Source organism: Papio anubis, chromosome 6, assembly GCF_008728515.1.
Source record: "Papio anubis isolate 15944 chromosome 6, Panubis1.0, whole genome shotgun sequence".
NCBI classification, from domain to species: domain Eukaryota; kingdom Metazoa; phylum Chordata; class Mammalia; order Primates; family Cercopithecidae; genus Papio; species Papio anubis.
Window position 1 is genome coordinate 71,383,107 of NC_044981.1, and position 23,136 is coordinate 71,406,242.

Genomic DNA, 23,136 nt, shown 5'->3' on the forward strand with positions numbered 1-23,136 from the left:
CAATTTTAGCAAAACATTTAAAATGTTGAGGACCACCCGAATACGTAAACAAAATCAACAAATCCTTTCTCTACAGATGAGCCAATCTTAAAAAAATATGAGAGTAGAATATTTTTATAAACTGTGATTAATTGTAAAATGTATGATCACTTTGAAAAAGATGGTGACAAGAGTTGGATTAATGCTGAGGTCAAGTTGGAGTAAACAGAATGTGAAACTGAGGTGACAACAGTTATATTAAAATTGTTAGCCAGCTTGGTGAAGGTTTCATACATGGCTGCCTAGTTTCCAGGGGCTGCCACAAATAAACCAGTCCTTTCTCCAGCAGCTGGACTTTTCAGTACCCCTCAAATCACCCTGCAGCCATCTCCTCATGTGTATAGGTTCGGGCCCATTAAGCCACTCCTAATCAACTTATCTTTACATTAACTGAAGTTCAACTAACCTTTTTCACTGTTGTGCCTCCCAGTTCTTAATTATGTGTACTTTTTGGATACAGCTCCATAAGTTTTAGAATGTAGAGTTTAAATAAGTACACAAGTCACTGGGAAGAGAATAAGTGTGGGATTTTACAAGTAAATCCGAGATAGTGATTGCATCTCACAAATGTTAGCAACACTGTACTTTCCAGAGCACTGTTACAGCCTAGGTTGACACAAAGATTGGAAACCAAGGGGTTATGCCAGAAAGTGTCAGGTAATGCATGAGCAGGAGGCAGATTCCGCCCATGATATTTGAAGCTGACTTGGAGGTGGATGGGGACAAGTTACAAGAATTCACAGAGACCCACTAAGAGCTTATAAAACAAATTCCAAAAAATTCAGGAGGAAGCTAACTTCAGAAGCTGAGGTGTACTGAGCAAACATTAGGGGAAAGGAATGTTGATTTACTTATGGGACATAACGATTTGTGCCAAATATCCACTTTCCTTCAGGTTCCAGCTGTGCTGAGGTGCTGAAATAGAAGGTATTTTTCTTCCTGTGATTGCTAAGAGTGTTACATATTTGGGGGCAAAATTTATATCATTCGATTCTGATTATATCTGAAGTACTTATATCAGAGTCAGCTCTAATTTAGTCCAGTATCTCTGTTTTCTGGAAGTTTGTGCTGTCCACGATTATAATATTACAAACCACACACTGCCCTGTGGTTTTACTGCTGTCATGTAAACTTAATCTCGGAGTATGTTGGGAATTCTCAGTAAAGACAATTGCATATATATATATATAGATTGTTTGTTGCATATATTACCAAAAATGAATGATATTCTCAAGCAGAGCAGGATTGGAGGAGATCAAACAGAAACAGCTGTATATCTTTGCCTGTTGACTTTCAGATGCATAAGGACCTACAGTTCCCTCAGAAAAGCCAGGTAAACTTCATTCTGGGTACTTGAGGACTGGGTAAGAGAAGAGCACTCTGCCACTGCCTCAATTTGGGCAAATAATTAATTTCTATTTGCTCTGGTTTGTAATTTGAAAAGTAGATAATATTTCCAACACTATAGTTTTTGATTAGTGCTTGCCTATTATGTAGCTGTATTTCGAAAATTAAGTGAGAAAATAGATGTTAGTGTTTCGCAGAGAGCCTGGCACATTGTTACCTGTTTTTATGATCTAGTGCCACTCCATTCTGATGGTTAGGGCTAGGTCTGGTAGGAATTGGATTGCCTGATTTAACAAATAAAAACATAGGACCAAGTCAAATTTAAGCTTCAGATAAATAAGGAATATTTTATTTTTCAGTAAAAGTATGTCCCATGGAATATTTGGGACATCGTAGATGTATATGGACAAAATGTTCCTGTTAAAAGACAGAGATCGTCAGACTACATTAAAAAAAGTTCCCGGCCAGCGCGGTGGCTCACGCCTGTAATCCCAGCACTTTGGGAGGCCGAGGTGGGCAGATCACGAGGTCAGGAGACAGAGACTATCCTGGCTAACACGGTGAAACTCTGTCTCTATTAAAAATACAAAAAAATTAGCTGGGCATGGTGGCAGGTGCCTGTAGTCCCAGCTACTCGGGAGGCTGAGGCAGGAGAATGGTGTGAACCTGGGAAGTGGAGGTTGCAGTGAGCCAAGATCGCACCACTGCACTCCGGCCTGGGCGACAGAGCAAGACTCCCTCTCAAAAAAAAAAAAAAAAAGTACCCACGATTTGCTGTTTTGAGAGACACATTTAAATCAAAAGACACAGAGGTTAAGATTAGAAGAATGGAAAAAAGTTATAATAGAAGACTACCAATCAAAAGAAAGCTGATATATTAAAATCATATAAAGTCAAAACATTGCTGGTAAATATTAATAACCAGCTCTGGGGCATGGGTAGGATTTGTGTCATTTGCTGCTTTCTCTGTGTTAATACTCTGTCATGACTGATTTCAAGCCACCAACGTGACATAATTGCACAGAGTTTGGAAAAGATGTGCCCAATTGGCTCTTGTTCGTACAAGCCCGTTCCAGCAAACGATGGACAAAATTCATTATTAGGCAAAGTTCTTCTGCCTAATAATGACATTGTCTGCCTAATAATGACAAGGTAGTGATAAAGACAAAGACAGGTCACAATGAAAGTTAAAATTCTATGCAGTTAATAATACATAAATATATAGTACAAAGGTTGATAGACAAAACAGAAAATAAAATCCAGAATAATAGTAGGTACATTTTAAGATATCTCTCTTAATTGATGGAATGAACAAATAAATTCAGTAAGGGTAGGGAAGATTTGAAAAACATGCTCAAGCTTGACCTAATGGACATGTATGAGGCATCATATCTACAAACTATAACATATACCTTCTTTTCAAGCAGAGGGAAAATGAACAAATATTGGTTATATACTGTACTAAAATCCAAATCTGAATACATTGAAAAGGACTGATATCATATGCATCATGTTCTCAGACTAATAGAGAAGTAAGCTAGAAATTAGTTTGAAAAACAAATGGAAAATCTTTAGACATTGAAAAGAAAAAATTATTCAAAATAACCCATATGTCAAAGAGGAAATAATTATGGTTATTAGTATTTTTCTGAAATGATAAAATTACTACATAATAAAACTTGTGGAATGAAACTAAAGCAGTTCCTAATAGTACAATGATATCATCAAAATGTTTATTTTAGAAAAAGGAAAAGCTAAATATTAATGACCTATGCATCCATCTCAAAAGAGTAGTGTAAGGAAACAAAATAAAACCAAAGAAAATGAGGAAAAACAAAGATAACAGAGAATAATAAAATGTGAAAGAGAACATAAATACAAATGAGAAAAAAGAAATATAAAAGTCAAACCTTTTTGGAAAATACTGATAACAACGAGATTGATCAAATAAAGAAGACAAAATTAACCAATATCAGAATTGAGAAAGAAGAACATTATGCTTTCTACAGACTTTCTATGAAATGTTCTATAAATATACAAAAATTAGCAAGAAGATATAATGAATAATGTTTTATCCATAAATTTGAAATTTGATAGGAAATGCATAAATTTGTAGAAATATGTAACTTACTATAACTAACTCAAAAAGAGGTAGGATAATTATTATCAAAACCTTAAAAATTGAGTAGTCAAATATCTTTCTACAAATATCTTTCTCTGGCTTTAACAGTGGATTCTATCAAACATTCAAGCAAAATGTAATTCCATTTGCACACTACTCTTATAAAACTTGATAAAACAAGTATGAGAAAAAATTTATGGTCCAAGCTTGCTTATGAATATGAGTGTAACAATTAGAAATAAAATAGTAGCATATAGAATCCAGCAATGTAAAAGCAATGTATGACCCAGTTTGATTTATCTCAGGAATGTAGTGTTGGTTTAATATTTGAAAGTTGATTAAGGCAATTTATCACATTAATGAATCAAAGGAGAAAAACCATTTGGCAATCTCAATAGATATAGAAGAAACAATAAATTTTGATGTTTATTCGTTATTAAAACCTCAACAAATTAGAATTAGAAGCTTTATTTACTTGGTAAACAGCATTTACAAGAAGAAAACAAACAAGCAAAAAAAGCTAAAATAAGCATTATACTTAATGGTGAAATGTGAAAATAGTCGACAGATATTTGAGCTGTTCCCATGTCTTGGCTATTGTGAATAATGCTGCAATCAGCATGGGAGCATAGATATCTACGGGGTGCTTATTTCATTTTTGGGGCATGCACCCAGCAAAGGAATTACTGGATAGTATGGTAATTCTATTTTTAATTTTTTGAAGTACTTCCATACTGTTTTCCAAAATAGCTGTAGTAATTTACATTTCCATCAACAATGTTCAAGGGTTCCCTTTTCTCCATAACTTTGCCAACACTTATCTCTTGTCTTTTTGATAATTGCCATCCTAACAAGTGTGAGGTAATAGCTCATTGTGGTTTTGATTCACATTCCCCTGATGATTAGAGCACCTTTTCATACTTGTTGGCCATTTGTATGTCTTATTTGGAAAATTAACTACTTGGGTCCTTTGCTCATTTTAAAATTGGGTTGTGTTATGACCAAGACATGGAATCACTGTAAATGCCTAGCAATGATAGACTGGATAAAGAAAATGTGGTACATATACACCACGAAATATTATGCAGCCATAAAAAGGAACAAAATCATGTCCTTTGTAGGGACATGGATAGAGCTGGAAGCCATTATCCTCAGCAAACTAATTCAGCAACAGAAAACCAAATACCACATGTTCTCACTTATAAGTGGGTGCTGAATGATGAGAACACATGGATACATGTCAGGGAACAACACACACTGGGGACTGTTGGAAGGTGGGAAGAGGGAGAGCATCAAGAATAATAGCTAATGAATGCTGGTCTTACTACCTAGGTGATGGGATGATCTATGCAGCAAACCACTATGCCACATGTTTACCTATACAACAAAGCTGAATATGTGCCTCTGAACTTAAAATAAAAGTTGGAAAAAAATCCAAGTACTAAACCTGCACAGCCCATATGCAATGTGATGAGGCATGCAGCAGTGAGGCCTGGGGTGCTTGTGCACCAGAGGTTGGGGCCTGCAGCGGGGAAGAGATTCAAATCTGCTTGTGAGGTGTGGTTATGTAGTAGTCATGTAGTGCTTCCTAAAAGTGGGGCTTAAATTGCATACCAAAAATAGAGTATAAGCGCCCTGGCTAGATAGCCTAGTATGCTATTTCATAACAAATTTAAAAGATAAAATACTCACGTTGCTTCAATTTCTTTTTAATATTTCAGTTAAAGATTTCTTTCAAAATAATGTTCTTTTCTTTTTAAATTTAAAAAGTAATGTTGCAGTCTGCTTAGTCCCTAGATCAGCTAGGTCTGAGTTCTTGTCCCATGACCAAGAGGAACAAGGCATGTGGCCACCAGAGAGTGAACAGAATATGATTTACTAGGCAAAAGGGAAGCTCTCAGCAAAGAGAGGGGGCCTGAATACAGGTTGCCAGAAATGGGGCTGAGTTCTGGGTCTTTTATGTGGCAAAGACAGAGAAGTCTTCTGTGGGTTCTGTCCAAATGGGAGGGGTAAAATTCCCTCCTAAGGGTATTGCATTTGCATGTGCCTGAGGTTGACCAGAGGAACTCCATCTTGGTTATTACTCATGAGTGCCTAAGTGAAACCCATGGAGGGGTGGGGTGGCTAAAACCACAATGCTAATGTCATGTTAATGACATTATAATGAGCTGGGCTAAATTAAGGACATTTAAGATGAATTATTGCACCTGCGCTTAAGTCGGGACAGTCCCTTCTGAGCAAAATCCTGGCACAAGGGGAAGTTCTTAACCACATATCTTCCTATTAGCTGCAGAGGCAGTGTGGGTGCTATCCTGTGGTTGTGCCTGTGAACACTGCCCTCCTCTATCTTTCTTCTGATACCCTCTCTCTCTATTTGCCTAACCAGCCCCTAATTGTCTCCTATCCCAGTAGTACACAGTTATTTTAGAACATTTAAAATGATGGAAGTATAGTGAAGAAAATAAAAATCACCCAGAAATAAAATCACTGGTATATTCACATATTTTTTCAATTTTTTGTTTGTACATTATTTATGTACCTATATGTTTCAAAATTGAGATCATATTGTTTGTAAAATTTTTAATATAACATTATGTCATCTTTCCAAGTCACTACTAGTCTTTGAAAACTTTTACTTTAAATAGCTGCATGTTATAAACTTCAATAATCATTTGGATTGTTTCTATCTTTTTCTAAATAAAAGTGTGCTTCAGTAAAAATAAAATAAAATAAAAAAATAGAGTTGTGTTTTTTTCCTTTGTTTGATTTGGTTTGGTTTCTTTGGCAGTGAATTTTGTGAGTCCTTAGCATATTTTGGATATTAACCCCTTACAAGATATATGGTTCGCAAATATTTTCTCCCAATCCATAGGCTGCCTTTTCATTTCGGGAAGGTCTTAAGGAAATTGGTTGTAAATGGTGTTAAAGTCATAGGTGGATAGAAATAACATTAGCAAAGACATGAATTCATTTTATTCTCTCTAAAACAAAGAGAATAAGTGTTTGGATAAATTCAGAGAAACGTTGAAGTAACAAGAAGAAACTTCGAATGAAGTCAAATGACTTCTATTTTCTCGGTAAGTAGAAGGAGGTGATAATAATAACAGTGGTAGTTGCTATAGCCATCTTCGGACTTAGCATTTATTGAGCATTTTGTAGCAGATACTTCACTAAAAACTTTAGCCCTTTGAGGCAAACACGGCTATTATTATTTTTATTTTACAGGTAAGAAAACCATAAGAGGGAGTAATATTTGAGATTGAGCAATTTGCCAATGGAACAAAATTAGTAAGTAACAGAGCTGTTCTGTGCAGAATGAAGTTCTGTGCAAGCCTTAGAGCTTCTTCTCTTAACTACATTGTTATCACTGCTTCTGTGAATGAAGGGAAATCATGCTGCAGGCTCAACAGGAGAGGAAAGTTTTGGAAATCTGGCCAGGGGACTAGTTTAGGGAATCAGATATAAGTATGACTATGGAATAGCTTGTAGGGCCTAGCTAACTTTACAGTGCAGGAATTTGTTTCATGGAAACACTCTGTTTGAGTTTCTTTAATAATACTTGTAGGCTCAGGAATGAGAGTAGAAAAAGCCAAAGCTAAGTTCCTAGAGTGAGATTAACAAAGCCAATGGGACAGAGGTCAAGGAGCAAGATTTCTGTTGTACCACCAAGAAGACCGTTGGGAGTGGTTCAGTGGCAAACTATAGGACCTAGGATTTATGTGAGCCTATCAAAGCCTGGAATAGGCTGAAGGATTGGACAAAATGGCAGAGGCTGAAGGACTGATGTTTTGATGAGAATAGGATCAGATCCATTAGAAAGAAGGCAGGGAAATTATTGAAAAGGAGGTGTTTCAGAATCTTATATCTCCAGAGGCTGAAAAGACTGCAAATCTGGAGGTGAAATTTCAATGTTTTGATAGTGGGGTGGGGGAGTGATATTTTTGAGGGGGGTGGTTTTGAAGAGATTTTCCCATTGTGTCAAGTTACACCCATTAAGCAATGTCCTGCCTTTAGATACATAACACACTCTTAAACAAGGTACTTACTACTAAACTTATACTTTAGTCATGGGCATTTAAAATGACACTATCAGGAAACAGCTCCAGTTCTTTGAGGAGTTCACGACATTACACCTTTTCTTTTTAAGGAAAAAATAGACACCCTAAGATAGGTGCCTCCATTTCTAGCACAGAGCTGAAGGATCTGACCAGCTGTTCTGAGATCAGTTATGAAAACAGATGTCAGAAATGGTCCAGAACCAGCAGTCATCTGGTGGTGTTAGCAGAGGAAAGTTGGTTTTTGGGTTAATAGTAAAAACCATAGTAAGTCCACTCATCATATTACAGTGGACTGATTATTATTAATAGATGAAGTAGATGTGAGCTATAACTGGATATAGGTCACATCCCAACTTTGGTTCTAACCTCTCACCTCAAATGATTTTGGAAATATTACTTAGCACTCTGCCTTGGGTTCCCAACCATAAAGGAATGAAAATTAGTTTGAGCTTTTATTTAAAAAGATATGTTAATCTAAATGATTGTTAACATAATTACTGTCTGCAAAGTGTTTTGATCAGGTCTAAACCGATCTGGGTACAATGCGTTAATAATAGTGTCATAGTATTTCATAGTTCAACTTAATTAAATGTGTCATTTGCTTGTTTAAAAATGCAGCAGGAAGCTTAAGACAGACAAATTAGTCCTACATGTGTTATTTTCTTTATGTAGTTAAAATATTTCTGAAGCAGAAACTTTTCACTAATTTTGAGGTTCTGACTTTTCTCCACAAAATTTCTTTTGGTTTAGTTTTCCTTAACTCTTCTCCCGGGGGCAATTATGAAAATAGATACTGGCTATGGTGAAGAGAATTAAGATGGCCGAATGAAGAAAATGAAGTCAGAATGAATTAAGATGACTTTACAAAGGCACACAGAAAGACATTGTTTCCTCAAGAATGACTGAATGTAAATGGGAAAATATTTATCGACTGAATACAACCATATGCTTCCAGGCAGCACTGCTGTTCTGTAGCTCTTTCATATTCTTCTTACATTCCCTATGGTTGGAAGAGAGGAGCAATAGAGGGAGAACATTCTCAGTAAATAATTACAGTGGAACATTCTCAGTAAATAATTACAGCAGCGCATTCTGCTGCTAGTTCAGAGCTTGACAGCAGCATTTCCATGTATAAATTCTCGTTACGAGGGCTGTGCCAATCAATCTCATCAACTCATTGTGAGATAAGCTTGGACATTCAGGTTGCCTTGGACCCAAAGCAGAGTGCACACTCCTCCTTTATCACAGGTTTCATCTGCCTTGGTGCTCTTGTTTTGTGAGGCTGAAATCCTAGCCTTGGATGAAATGATCTTCTTAGACAGAGAACTTAGGTCCAGTGGTTGCTGAAAACTGTCCACTGTGGAAGATTAAAACTCACATTTTGGTCAGAGGCCTTCTTTCCTTTCAGCAAATTGCTTTGTGTTTTTCTAAGGCTTGGTATCACAAGTTCCTTCCCCATGACTGCTGAGGTCTTTTCTGCTCTTAAGCAAGAAGGGGTGGTGTGGATGGAGACCTCAGTTACCCTTGAGTGTGATGCTTTATAACACAGTGAGGAGACCAGGACTTTTAGTATGGTCATTACAACATGTATTCTGAATTAAAATATAAGCCTAGAGACTCTTGTGAAAAATAAACTTTCTTGCTTCAGATGAATTATTTTAAAACAGAATAAAATATGTGAAAATGATTGTGGCACCAAAGGTATAGAGAATCTGAATTTCCAGACATAATTAATATGCAAATGTAGCTGATGTTCAAGGTGGTTGCCTTCTCATGATTAACAGAAATGGCTAAGAAAGTAGTAGGTCATTTCAGTCCTGTTTAATTAGCTCTCACATGCAATAGTCCCTTAGTGACACAAGCATAAAGGGGCCACAAGGCAGCAAGTGCTTTTTATTACTAAAGCAAATATATAATCTAATAAGTGGTTTCAGGTGTGCTGCCACAGATTGTTCATTTGTACATGAAGAATCTTCAATTTACATAGTTTCAACTTTAAGGACATCCTCTCAGATACAATTGAAGAAGAAAGTCTGCCTGGGACTGTTGAATGACACTGACTTGAGACTAGCACAGATGAACAAAGTATAGGAGCTGTACAGTTAATGTGCCTACTATTCGGCAGCTATCTCACGTATGTTCTCTGTTAATGAAGTCACAATGAAGCAAAATACCTTTTGTGTAATTTTATGAAATGGGAGCACACAACAATAGTAAAGGATTGGCAAGAAGTGGAGTGTCTTAAAATGCAAATTTCCTGACATTTCACAGCTACTAAAATAATTATCCTACCTTGGTGAACTAATAATAACTTGGTTAAAGGTTTCATTTAGTATAACCAAATGTAATGCAAAAGACACATACTAAGATAAACACTATTTCCATTTTAGGACTTGCCAAGGGTAAATTTTCTTTCTTCTCTTTCTCGTACACATTGAATGTCACAAGGAATTAAATGAAATTATTTATATGAAATGGAAAAGTAAGAACATAAAGCAGTGATGCACATATCAGATGCAACTGGTATTTCCATTATGAACATCAAAGAAAGGAGCCTTGGTATCTTTATGAAGTAATTGTTCTTTGAGCTCTTCAACTGTCTTTTGTTGCGCTAAATCAATTTTATTTAATGAATGTTTTGAAATCAAAGCTATGCCACCTTTATGTATCTGTGAAAAACTACATTCAGAATCTGCAAAGCTTAAAGGAAGCTTTTTGAAATATTGGCATGTCTTTAAATCATTGTATATTCTGTATCTAGCATAGTATTGGGTATATGGTAAGCATTCTGTAGAATCAAATTGGTAAAAAGTTATCTAAGGGCATAGGAAAACTTTTGAGAAACAATTTGGCAATATGAATCAAATACCATAAAGCTGTTTACATTGCTTTGACCCAATAATTTTGCTTTATTGAATTTATGCTGAGTCTTAAATACTGAAGCTTATGCACAAAGCTCTTTATTGCAATGTTATTTGCCGTAACAAAATAATTAGTAACAATTAGTTTTCATTTGTTGAATATTTAGACAAAGCACATCTTGACACATTTACTGAAAGAAACATTATGCAGCCCATAAAATGATGCTTGTCAAAACTAGATGGCAACGTGGAACATTCTTATAACGTAATAAAACTACCAAAAGGCTGACATAAAATTTGTGTGTGGGAGAACTGCAATTTTGCAAAAATTAAATACACATACCTATAAAAAGTAGCGCTAGCATAGGTTGTATTTGGATGGCACTATTGGCAATTTTCATCTCTTTAATTTTTCAAAACTGTGCATCTTTTAAAATGAAACTGTTGAATTTAACTAAACACCCAATCATTATGGTTAGCAGCTAGTTGTGTTGAATTGAACCTTTCTTTTCTCTCCCCAAACCATTTTCTATGTAAATATACTCATGGTGGTTAATTTGTTACAAATAAGAAACTAGTTGGCTGAGGTAAAACTTTAATATAGACCTCGCTAATTGAAGATTAACATATATTCACAGATCTAACAGATCTAAGATTCTTATGAAATAAAATGCCTTTAATGAGTAACAAGTTAGGTTTTTCTTTTCTTCCTCCAATATGGCTAACTGGAGACATTGGATGCCAGTTCTCCTTAGAAAGAAGACTCGCGGTGACTCACGCTTGTAATTCCAGCACTTTGGGAGGCCGAGGTGGGTGGATCATTTGAGGTCAGGAGTTTGAGACCGGCCTGGCCAACATGGTGAAACCCCACCTCTACTGAAAATACAAAAATTAGCCAGGCATGGTGGTAGGCACCTGTAGTCCCTGTTACTTGGGAGGCTGAGGCAGGAGAATCGCTTGAACCCAGGAGGAAGAAGTTGTAGTGAGCTGAGATGGCACTACTGCTCCAGCCTGGGTGACAGAGTGAGACTCCATCTCAAAATAAAATAAATAAATAAATAAATAAATAAAATAAGAAAGAAAAAGAAAGAAGACTCAAAGTCACAGTTGAATAATTTTACATAGACTTTCAAGAGGAAAGTGCTGGAGCCTAGTGGAGAACTCACCAGAAGTAACTAGGGCACAGGAAAAGAAGGAAGCAAGAGGCTGTCAGAGATGAAACCCAGAGGGGCTTTATTTCATGAAAAGGATTTGTGGGAGTGTTTTGTTTCTCCTTGCCCTGGTGGCAGATCCTTGGTATCTGAAGTGTCAGAGAGCTCCTCTGTCCTCATGAACACAAACACTGGTGTGGGCAATGATCTGGGGACTTCTTGAGGGCATTGCACCAGTATACCAGCATGTACAGGGTTGCTTGTCCTCCTCCTCTACCCAAACTGCAGTGGCAGGCACAATTTTCGGGCTACATCCATTAAATGACTGAGTTCTGCCCAGGAAATCTCAGCCCTTGTGTTTTCACATTGCCAATCCCAGCATCTGCTCAAATTGCAGCAGACACATAGGGCTGGGTGATTCCAAGGGAGCTGCAGTATTCCTCTTGTTCCAGCCCTCATGGAGTGCTGCTCCTAAAGGAAAAGAGAGTGCAGTGCACTAAGGGAACACCTCTTTGGACAAAGGAGCCCAAAGTGTGTGCTTTCTGGTGCTCAAGAGCTTCCCACTTATGGACTGAGAGTAACTGCACTGCTTCCAGAGGAGATGTGGGTGTTGTGTTCAGCCCTATGGGGAAGAGTATGGTTCTACCCCAGCAGCCAGGCAGCCTTAGTGCTCAGGCACAGGAGTGGAGAAGGGGACTACTCATCTCCCTACCCCACCCACTGTTGTGGCTACAGTTGTAGCTGCTCCTCCTGAAGGTTACAGCATGTGTAACCTTGCTAAAATGAAGGACAGACATTCTAGGGGTAGAATGGAGGACAGCCATTCTAGAGCTATTAGAGATGACTAGAATAAACTCCCAGAATGGAGGACAGCCATTCTATGGCTGTTAGGAATTACAGCATCCCTGCTGGCTGTGTGCCTACCAGACTGGGGCTCGCAGGAAAGGTGAGGTGCTCCCGTTCTCTACACAGAGTGGCAGTGTTCCTGTTGCATAGAACAGGGCTGAGGGAGAAGGTTCTGCACCATAGATATTTTAGTGGAGAACCATGGGGCAATCTTTTTTTTTATGGCTGTTGGCTAAATTGGAGCTTGGAGATAGGCAGTGGTGTCTGTCCAATCTTAGTGTCCTGAGAGCTGAGACAGGAATGTGACAGGGAAGAAGACTGTGTTTCTGTCTGCCCAGACCATGGAGCTGCGGCAGCTCCCTCTCCTCCTTGGGGAGACCTCAGCACATTTCACCAGGAGCTTCTCTTGCCACCAGTTAGGGCTTGTTTGTGCCTGCCATTGGGGTATCCAAGGGTGGGCTTGGCAGTCCAGCTCCACACAGCATTGTCTCTCACTTAGGTGCTGAGGGAGCTCAGGCCACCGTGCATTCCTAGATCAGCCTGTTGCCTGGGATAATGGAGAACCTCTCCTGGTAAACAAAGATCAAGCACATACCTATCAGCTTCTGCTTCAGCTGGCTCTTACCAGTAAGTAAGTACTACCTGCTGGCCTGGAGATGGAACTGCACAACCTAATACACAGTCTGCTGACACAAGTGCACAGTGGTGGCTTCCTGAGACCTCTGCCATATTGGCACCATAGGAGACAGTGAACTTGCTCATATGCCCAGTACAAAGGCTACCTATAACTAAGGAACTCATATAGAGTCATTGCCACTGAAAGCACCCAGAACCAAAGCCAAAAGACTATTTTTCCCCCTTCAGGATGTAACTAGAATATATATACAACATACATTATAGTTACATCCTGATGGGGAAAAAAATCCTGTCCAATGCAAATAAATTCAAAAACAAAAGAAGAGGTAGTTTATGCAGGTAGGAAGAAGCTCTGTGAAACCATTGTGAAAAAACAAAGGGTTACAGGATCCCCAAAAGATCACACTAGCTCTCCCACAAAGGATCTTAACCAAAATGAAATCTTTGAAATACCAGATAAAGAAGTCAAAATATTGATTTTAAAGAAGCTCAATGAGCTTTTAGAGAAAGTTGAAAACAAATGCAAAGAAATCAGAAAAACAATTCAAGATATGAATAAGAAATTTACTAAAGAGATAGATATTTAAAATTAAAAAACCTGGTAGAATGTCTGGAAATAAATATTCATTGAAGGAATTACAAAATGCTGTAAAAAATTTTAACAATAGACTAGACCAAGTGAAAGAAAGAATATCAGAGCTTGAAGGCAGGTTTTTGAATTAACCCAGTCAGACAAGAATAAAAAATTTTAGACCGGGCACGGTGGCTCAAGCCTGTAATCCCAGCACTTTGGGAGGCCGAGATGGGTGGATCATGAGGTCAGGAGATCGAGACCATCCCGGCTAACACGGTGAAACCCCGTCTCTACTAAAAACTACAAAAAAAAAAAAAAAAAACCTAGCCGGGCAAGGTGGCGGGCACCTGTAGTCCCAGCTACTCGGGAGGCTGAGGCAGGAGAATGGCGTAAACCCGGGAGGCGGAGCTTGCAGTGTGCTGAGATCCAGCCACTGCACTCCAGCCTGGGCAACAGAGTGAGACTCTGTCTCAAAAAAAAAAAAATTTTAAAAAGGACAAAGCCTTCATGAAGTAGGAGATTACAAAAAACATCCAAACCTATACATAATAGGTGTTTCAGAGGGATAATAAGAAGTAAAAAGATTGGAAAATATAATTTAGGAAACTGAGGAAAATTTTCCTAATTTTACTAGAAATTTAGACATCCAGATATAAGAGGCTCAGAGAACTCCAGAAACATACGTCGCAAAATGGACTTCACAGAGCTATGTAGTCATCAGATTATCCAAAGTCAGTGTGAAGAAAAAAAATCCTAAAATCAGCAAAAGAAAAGCCTCTAATCACCTATAAGGGAAATTTCATAGTATTAGCAGCAGACTTCTCAGCAGAAACCTTAAAAACAGAAGAGACTGAGGTCCTATTTTCAGATTGCATAAAGAAAAACTGTCAACTATAAAATCTGTACCCTGTCAAACTAAGTTTCATAAATGAAGGAGAAATAAAATCTTTCCCAGACAAGCAAATGCTAAGAAAATGTGTCACCTCTAGACCACCCCTACAAGAAATGCTCAAGGGAATTTTAAATATGGAAATGAAAAAACAGTATTTGCCATCATAAAAACAAACATAAATATAATACTCACAGGTGTTATAAAAGTACACAATTGAGACTACAAAGCAACTAGGTAACAGTTAACAGTATAACAGAAAGAAAACTTCACATGTTACTATTTACCTTGAATGTAAATAAATTAAATGCTCCACTTAAAAGATAAAAATTGGTGAAATGGATGAAAAATCAAGGTCCAATGATATGCTGCTTATAAAAAACTCACCTAATTGGTAAAACACTCATAGACTGAAGCTAAAGGGGTAGAAAAAAATTCCATGTAAACAGAAACCAAAAGTGGGAAGGAGTAGCTAGACTTATACAAAATAAAACAGACACTAAATCAACAGCGGGAAAAAGAGACAAAGCAGGTCATTATATAATGATAATGGGATCAACTCAACAAGAAAATATAACATTTCTAACTATATATGCACTCAAAACCAGAATGATAAGACAAATTCTACTAGACCTAACAAAAGAGATAGGCAGCAATACAATAATATTGGGGGCCTTTAACATTCCACTGGCAACACTAGAGAGCTCACTGACACAGAAAATCAACAAAGAAACAGTGGACTTAAATAATATTGTATACCAAATGGACCTAACAGACATTTATGGAACATTCTACTTAACAACTGCAGAACATACATTCTTCTCATTAGTGCATGGAACATTTTCCAAGAAAAACCATATATCAGGCCACAAAACAAGAATCAATAAATTTAAATAAATTGAAATTATATCAAGTATCTTCTCAGAGCATAGTGGAATAAAACTAGAAATCAATCCCAAGAGGAACTCAAAACAATGTAAGTACATGGAAATGAAACAACCTACTCCTGAGTGATCTCTGGGTCAATGACAAAATTATATGGAAATTAAAAAAATTGAAACTAATGAAAATAGAGACACAACATACCTCTGGGATACAGCCAAAGCAGTGCTAAGAGAGAAGTTTATAGTGTTTTATGCTTACATGAAAAGATAGAAAGATCACAAATTAACAACCTAATGTCACACCTCAAGGAACTAGAAAAACAGAAACAAATCACACTCAAAGGTAGAAGAAGTAAATAAATAAACATCAAAGGAGAACGAAATGAAAGGGAGACTAAAAAAAAAGCATCAATGAAATGAAAAGTTTATTCTTCAAAAAGGTAAAGAATATTGAAAGACTGCTAGCTAGATTAACCAATAAAAAAGTGAGAAAATTCATATAAGCACAATCAGAAATGAAAAAGGCAACATTACTACTGATATGACAAAAATACAAAAGATCATCAGAAACTTCTGTGAACATCTCTACCTTCACAAACTCGAAAACTGAGAGGAAATGAATAGATTCCTGGAGACATACAACTTCTCAAGGTTGAACCAGGAAGAAATAGAAATCCTGAATAGAACAATAATGAATAGTTAGGTTAAATCAGTAATAAAAAAAATCTGCCAAGAAATAAGAGCCCAGGACCAGGTAGATTTACAGCTGATTTCTACCAGACATACAAAAAAGAATGGATAAGATTGGGTACTAAGCTTACTGAAACTATTTCAAAAAATCAAGGAGGAGGGAATCCTCCTTAGCTCATTCTATGAAGCCAGTGTCACCCTGATACCAAAGCCAGGCAAGGACACAACAAAAAAAGAAAACTAAAGACCAATATCCCTGATTAACATAGATGCAAAAATCCTCAACAAAATACAAACGAATCGAATCCAACAGCACAAGAAAAAGACAATAACCATAATCAGATGAGCTTTATTCCAGGGATGCAAAGATGGTTCAGCATATAGAAATCAATAAACGTGATTCACCACATAAACAGGATTAAAAACAAAAACTATATGATCATCTTTATAGATGCAGAAAAAGCATTTGATTAAATATAGCATCACTTCACAATAAAAGCCCTCAAGAAACTAGACATAGAAGGAATATACCTCAAAATAATTAAAGTTGTATATGACAAACCCACAGCTAACATCATATCGAATGGGGGAATATTTGAAAGCATACCCCTAAGAACTGGAACAAGACAAGGATGCCCACTTTAACCACTCCTATTCAACATAGTACTGGAAGTTCTAGCCAGAGTAATCAGGCAAAAGAAAAATAAAAGGAATCCAAATAGGAAAAGAAGGAGTCAAATTATCTGTTTGCTGCTGATGATATGATCTTATACATAGAAAACCCTAAAGACTCCTCCAAAAGACTCCTAGATTTGATAGATGAACTCAGTAAATATTTGGGATACAAAATCAGCACATAATATCAGTAGCATTTCTATACACCAACAATGATCAACAAGGAGAGTTACGGAACACTGCTGAAAGAAATCAGAGGTGACACAAACAAATGGAAAATTGTTTGATGGTCATGGATTGGAAGAATTAATATTGTTAAAATGGCCATGCTTTTTTTTTTTTTTTTGGAGACAGAGTCTTGCCCTGTCACCCAGGCTGGAGCGCAGTGACGTGATAGCTTACTGCAACTTCCACCCCTGTTGAGTTCAAGTGATTTTCTTGCCTCAGTCTCCCAAATAGCTGGGATTATAGGCACCCACCACCATGCCTGACTAATTTTTGTATTTTTAGTAGAGATGGGGTTTCACTGTGTTGGCCAGGCTGGTCTTGAACTCCTGACCTCAAGTGACCCACCCACCTCAGCCTCCCAAAGTTCTGGGATTACAGGCGTGAGCCAACACATCAGGAAATGGCCATACTTCTTAATCTCCGAATTCAATGCAATCCTATCAAAATATCAATGTTATTTTTCACAGAATTAAAAAAAGCAATACTAATATTCATATGGAACCAAAAAAGAGCTCAAATAGAATAAATAATAAAAGAACAAAGCTAGAGGCATCACATTCATATTATACTTCAAGGCTATAGTAATCAAAACAGCATAGCACTGATATAAAAAGATATATATAGAATGGAACAGAGTAGAGAACCCACATACCTACAACCAGTTCATCTTTGACATAGTCAACAAAAACACACACTGGGGAAAGAAGATACTATTCAATAAATGGTACTGGGAAAATTGGATAGCCATATGCAGAAGAATTAAACTGGACCAATATCGCTCACTGTATATAAAAATTAGCTCAAGATAGATAAAAGACTTAAACATGAGACCTTAAAACTCTAAACATTATAAATGGAAACCTAGGAAAGATTCTTCTGGACATTAGCCAGCACAAATAATTTGTTACTGAGGCCTCAAAAGCAAATGCAACAAAACCAAAAATAGACAAATGGGACTTAATTAAAGTAAAATGCTTGTGCACAGTAAAAGAAATATTCAACAGAGTAAATAGACGTCACACAAAATGGAAGAAAATATTTGCAAATTATGTACCTAACAAAGGGCTAATATCCAGAATCTATAAGGAATGCAAACAACTCAATAAGAAAAAACTAAATAACTCCATCAAGAAGTGATCAAAGAAGATTTCTTAAATAACTTAAAACAGAGCTACCATTTGACCGAGAAATCCCATTACTGGGTATATATCCAAAAGAAAATAAATCATTCTACCAAAAAGACGCATACACTCGCAAGCTCATCACAGCACTATTCACAACAGCAAGGACATGGAATCAACCTAGGTGCCCATCATTGGTGGATCAAAAAATAAATGTGATATATATATACACACACACACACACACACACACACACACACACACACACCATAAAACACTTTGCAGCCATTAAAAAAAACCCCAAAAATGAAATCGTGTCCTTTGTAACAACATGAATAAAGCTGGAGACCATTATCCTAAGTAAATTAATGCAGGAACAGAAAACCCAATACTGCATGTTCTCACTTATAAGTGGGAGCTAAACACTGGGTCCCCATGGACATAAAGATGGCAACCATAGACACTTGGAACTACTAGAGGGAACAGTGCAAGAAGGAGACAAGGGTTGAAGGACTTTTTCTTCAGTACTGTGCTAAGTACTTGCATGATGAGGTCAATTGTACCCCAAAACTCAGCATCATGCAATATACCTATGTAACTAACCTGCATATGTATGCCCTGTATCTAAAATAAAAGGTAAAATTATTTTAAAAAATTAACAAAGAACATGAACAGATATTTTGCAAAAGGAGACATACAAATGACCAATAAGCATATGAAAGAAAGCTCAATGTCACTAATCTCAGAGGAGTGCAAATTAAAACCACACTGAGATACTATCTCACATCAGTCAGAATGGCTAATTTTCAAAAGTCAAAAAATAACAGACGTGGAGAAAAGTAAATGCTTATGCACTGTTGGCAGAAATGTAAATTAGTATGACCTCTATGGAAAACAATATGGAGATTTACATAAGAACCAAAAATAGAACTACCCTTTGATCCAGCAATCCCCTGCTGGGTATCTACCCAAAGGGAAAGAAATCATTATATCAGAAAGATACCTGCATTTTAATATTTATTGCAGCAGTATTCCCAATAGCAAAGATATGGAATCAACCCTAGTGAACATTAACTAATGAATGAATAAAGAAAATGTGGTTATATATCAATGGAATGCTACTCAACCAAAAAAATGAATGAAATAATGGCTTTTGTAGCAACCTGGATGGAACTGGAAGCCACTCTCTTAAGTGAAATAACTAAGAAACAGAAAGTCAAATATCATATGGTCTCATTTATAAGTGGGAGCTAAATAATGTGTACACAAGAAAGACATAAGAGAGTGGAACAATAGACACTGGGTACTCAAAAAGATGGGAGAGTGGAAGGGGAATGAGGGATGAAAAATTACCTAATGAGTACAATGTACCCTATTCGGGTGATGGTTACACTAAAGCCCAGATTTCTCCAGTATGCAATATACGGGTGTAACAAAACTACACTTGTACTCCCTAAATCTATATTAAAAAAAAAAAAACAAGTAACATGTTAGGATTTTTTGTTACGCAATTATCGGACATTGTTTCCTAGAAGTAAGCATGTAACAAATGGCAGTTTTTTTGATAAGTTTATTTCATTTCACTTCCTATATATATAATATATTATATATATTCAATTATATGTATATGTAATACATTAGAATGTATATATAATTATACATAATTATATAACATATATAATTATGTTATATATAAATAATTATATAACATAATTATAAATGTTACATATAAATAATTATATATAATTATATATATTTGGAATTGTTTATAATAGCTGATATGTAATATATGAAAATAGAAAAAATAGTTAAATTAACAGTATTAATGTAACAAAAAATGTAACACAGCTGAATTGCTTGATCAAGTCTATGAAATAGTCAAATTAGTTTACTTCATCAGATTCAGTTCAGAATATACCAAAATCTCATTATTTCTAATTAAAATGATTTTATAAATGTAATTGATAATTTAATGAAAAAGTGAATAAACTTTTGCTTCTTTCACTATTGTTTATACGTGACAAAACACGAAGAAATCTCTTCCAGAAATTTTTTTTCTCCCTCCAAATGCAACCACTGAGAAGTTTCATATAAAATAACTGATGGAATCACAGTTATTTTGTGACTTACACATGCAATGACTATTGATTTTACTTTTTCATGGATATTCCAAACTAATACTTTAGTTAAAATGTTTATCATCTTGAAGCTATGTCATCCTTAAAGAAAACCTTAACCTTATTGACTTCAAATGTCTTAAAAAGATTGAGTATATTATAATAGTTAGGCTTATCCTTATATAAAAAAGTCACATTTTCTCCAACAGGATTTTTTTTTCTTTTTTTAAATACATTTTTCTTAAAACATCCTGTTTGTGGCTTATTTTAATTTCATATTCAGATGCAGATTTGCCATAAGAACATACACTGCCTAGTTCTTTTATGCGTACAACTTCAAAAACAACCAAATTTTGAAGTTGGTTTTCATCATAAACCCTGAAGATGAAGAATACTTGCTATTTTCTAAGGGAAAGCAACTCATGATTTCATTGTGAGAAGGTAAGAAACACTTTTTTTTGTCTGGCCATAAATGACTTAAAACATTAATTTTACCTTTAGGTTTTATTTATTGAGTTTTGGTGGATAAATGGAGTCAGTTTCATGGATCTACTAATGTTATTTGCATTAATAATAGGAATTTTCAATGAATGTTTTAGAACAGCAAATAGGATGCATTCATCTCTCCTATTATGTTAGTATTCACTGCACTTAAGATCATGTAGTAAATATCAAATCAAGTGAAAATCATTTCTGATAATTAATTATTCAATCAAGCAGGCAATATTTATTCAAGGCCTACTATATACTAGCTCGTGAGATAAATTGGTGGCCTTGTTGGTTCTAAATATTCACTTCTGTAAGTAGATTTTATAAATAAGCAATTTAAAAATGAACATTTACGTAACTTACCTTCGGTTCCTTGAACTTGGAGAAAAATCCAAAAAACAAAAATAGCTCTCCTAGTTTCCAAATACATTCTGGCTTTTGAGCATTGGTAATTCTGATAACAATCACAGAACAACCTCAAATCTCATTAAAAAGCAACAGAAATGTGAAAAATAATTAAATACTGGTACCAGATGATAGAGGATAACCTTCTCGGTTTACCTTTGTGAGGATGTTAATTTATGAAGAACAGGTAGCAGTGTCTGTTTCTGGAATAATCTGCTTGTCTTTCCCTCAGGTGTAATCTCTGCTTAAGGGCCAGCTGGAGGAACCTTTATCTCATTAACCTTCTGGAGGAGCATCTGTCAGCCTAGCTCCAGGACCCTGGATGCCATTATAAACAAGAGTCTACAGACCACTTTTTTCTTAGTTATTCACCTGTTACAGTGACACAGAGAGCCAGGGGAAGTCCTGCCAAACAGAGAATGAGGCTGACAGGTTCAGATGTTTTCTAAAATGACATATACAAGAAACATCCATTAAAAGAGCTTAATTGCTATCCCTGAAAGGATATGGTTATGCAATTTGTATTAGTCTCCACAGGTAGCGAAGCTGTCTCCATTCTCTTCTGTGTTCTGCTTTATAAGTTGCTTTTGATTTGGAATTACATACAGGTGGCTTTTTTGTTTTAACTCTGGTTTTAATGTTTAAAATCTGTACACACTGAGTTTAAGGAGTCAAATACTTTTTTTCTACAAAGTTTGTAAGAAAAAAATTGTGCCTTTCTTCTACCCATGACTTATTTCAAAGGGGAGCCATTTTTACTTCATCAAGCTAATTCTTCTAGTAGTCTCATTTGCACTTCTAAATAACATGCCTCTATTATATTTTGGAGGTTTTCGCTTTTAGGTATTATCAAATAATGGATATTGAGAATAACTTTACTTCCACACACACCCTTTCCACTCACCATAAACATCTTTCCATCTTTCTGCATCAGTATTATTGTAATTTTAGTTTTTGAATGTTTGGTTTCATATTATTTTGACTGTATACATGCTGCATATTGTGGAGCCATGAAACACACTGCAATTACTACTGTATATTGAGCTCTTTCTTGTGTTGTGGATAGACATTGTTCTTAGAAATGTCCATAGATTATTTATAGATTACTCAATATGACAATGTAAGTACTATTAATATTATGTCTTTTAAATTTGAGGAGAATAAAGCATATGTGGCAGAGCCAGGACTTGAACCTAAAGAGCCTGGTTCAAAAGCCTACACTATTTTGTTTTTTTGTTTGAGCTGGGGGTCTCACTCTGTCACCCAGGTTGGAGTGCAATGGCGTGCTCATGGCTCATTGGCTCATTTCAGCCTCAACTTCCCTGGGGTCAGGTGATCCTCCCACCTTAGCCTCCTGAGTATCTGGGACTGTAGGTAGATGCCACCACACCTGGCTAATTTTTTGTAGTTTTTGTAAAGATGGGGTTTCACCATGTTGCCCAGGCGGCTGGTCTCGAACTTCTGGTCTCAAGTGATCCAGCATCCTTGGCCTCCTAAAGTGCTGGGATTATAGGCATGAGCCACAGCACCTTACCAAGAGCCTACACCCTTCACTACTATCCTTCTATGATACTTTTTGCAATTGTCTCATTTAAAAAATAAAAAAAAAACCCTTTTCTTAGTTTCTAAATACAAAATAATAAATTATCCCCAAATGTTACCCTGGATATGTAAATCTCTTCACATAGTTAAACACTTCAAGTAGTCTGTCTTTCCCAGGGCTTTCTAACCCTCTCCAGTCTGTATTATTTAATTTCTTGTCATTGTTCACAGCAGTCATCTGGGGATTACCCTTCGCAATCATTCTGAGGATTCCTTCAACCTCTCTCTGGTGTTGGATCCTGTGATTTCTGGATCCTGTATTGTCTTCTTTCTTAACTTAATCTCTTGTTTTAGCAGACCACATGCTCTAGTACATTACTGAAAGTTTGTGGTAGATAAATTTAAAATCTTACATGTTTGAAAATGGTTTCCATCTACCCTCATATTTGGTTGATAGTTTGG

The 23,136-nt window shown here is 36.2% G+C and overlaps 1 protein-coding gene across 1 annotated transcript in view; it reads right to left on the minus strand.

Moving 5' to 3' along the window:
- The window catches only part of IMPG1 (interphotoreceptor matrix proteoglycan 1), a 146,533-nt gene extending 124,027 nt beyond the window's left edge, over positions 1-22,506 (minus strand). Inside the window, exon 1 of the mRNA XM_003897823.3 lies at positions 21,091-22,506. Within this exon, the coding sequence (XP_003897872.2) occupies positions 21,091-21,157 (67 nt within the window). The 5' untranslated portion in view covers positions 21,158-22,506. The remainder of the gene's footprint in view (positions 1-21,090) is intronic.
- Between the last annotated feature and the right edge of the window lie 630 nt (positions 22,507-23,136).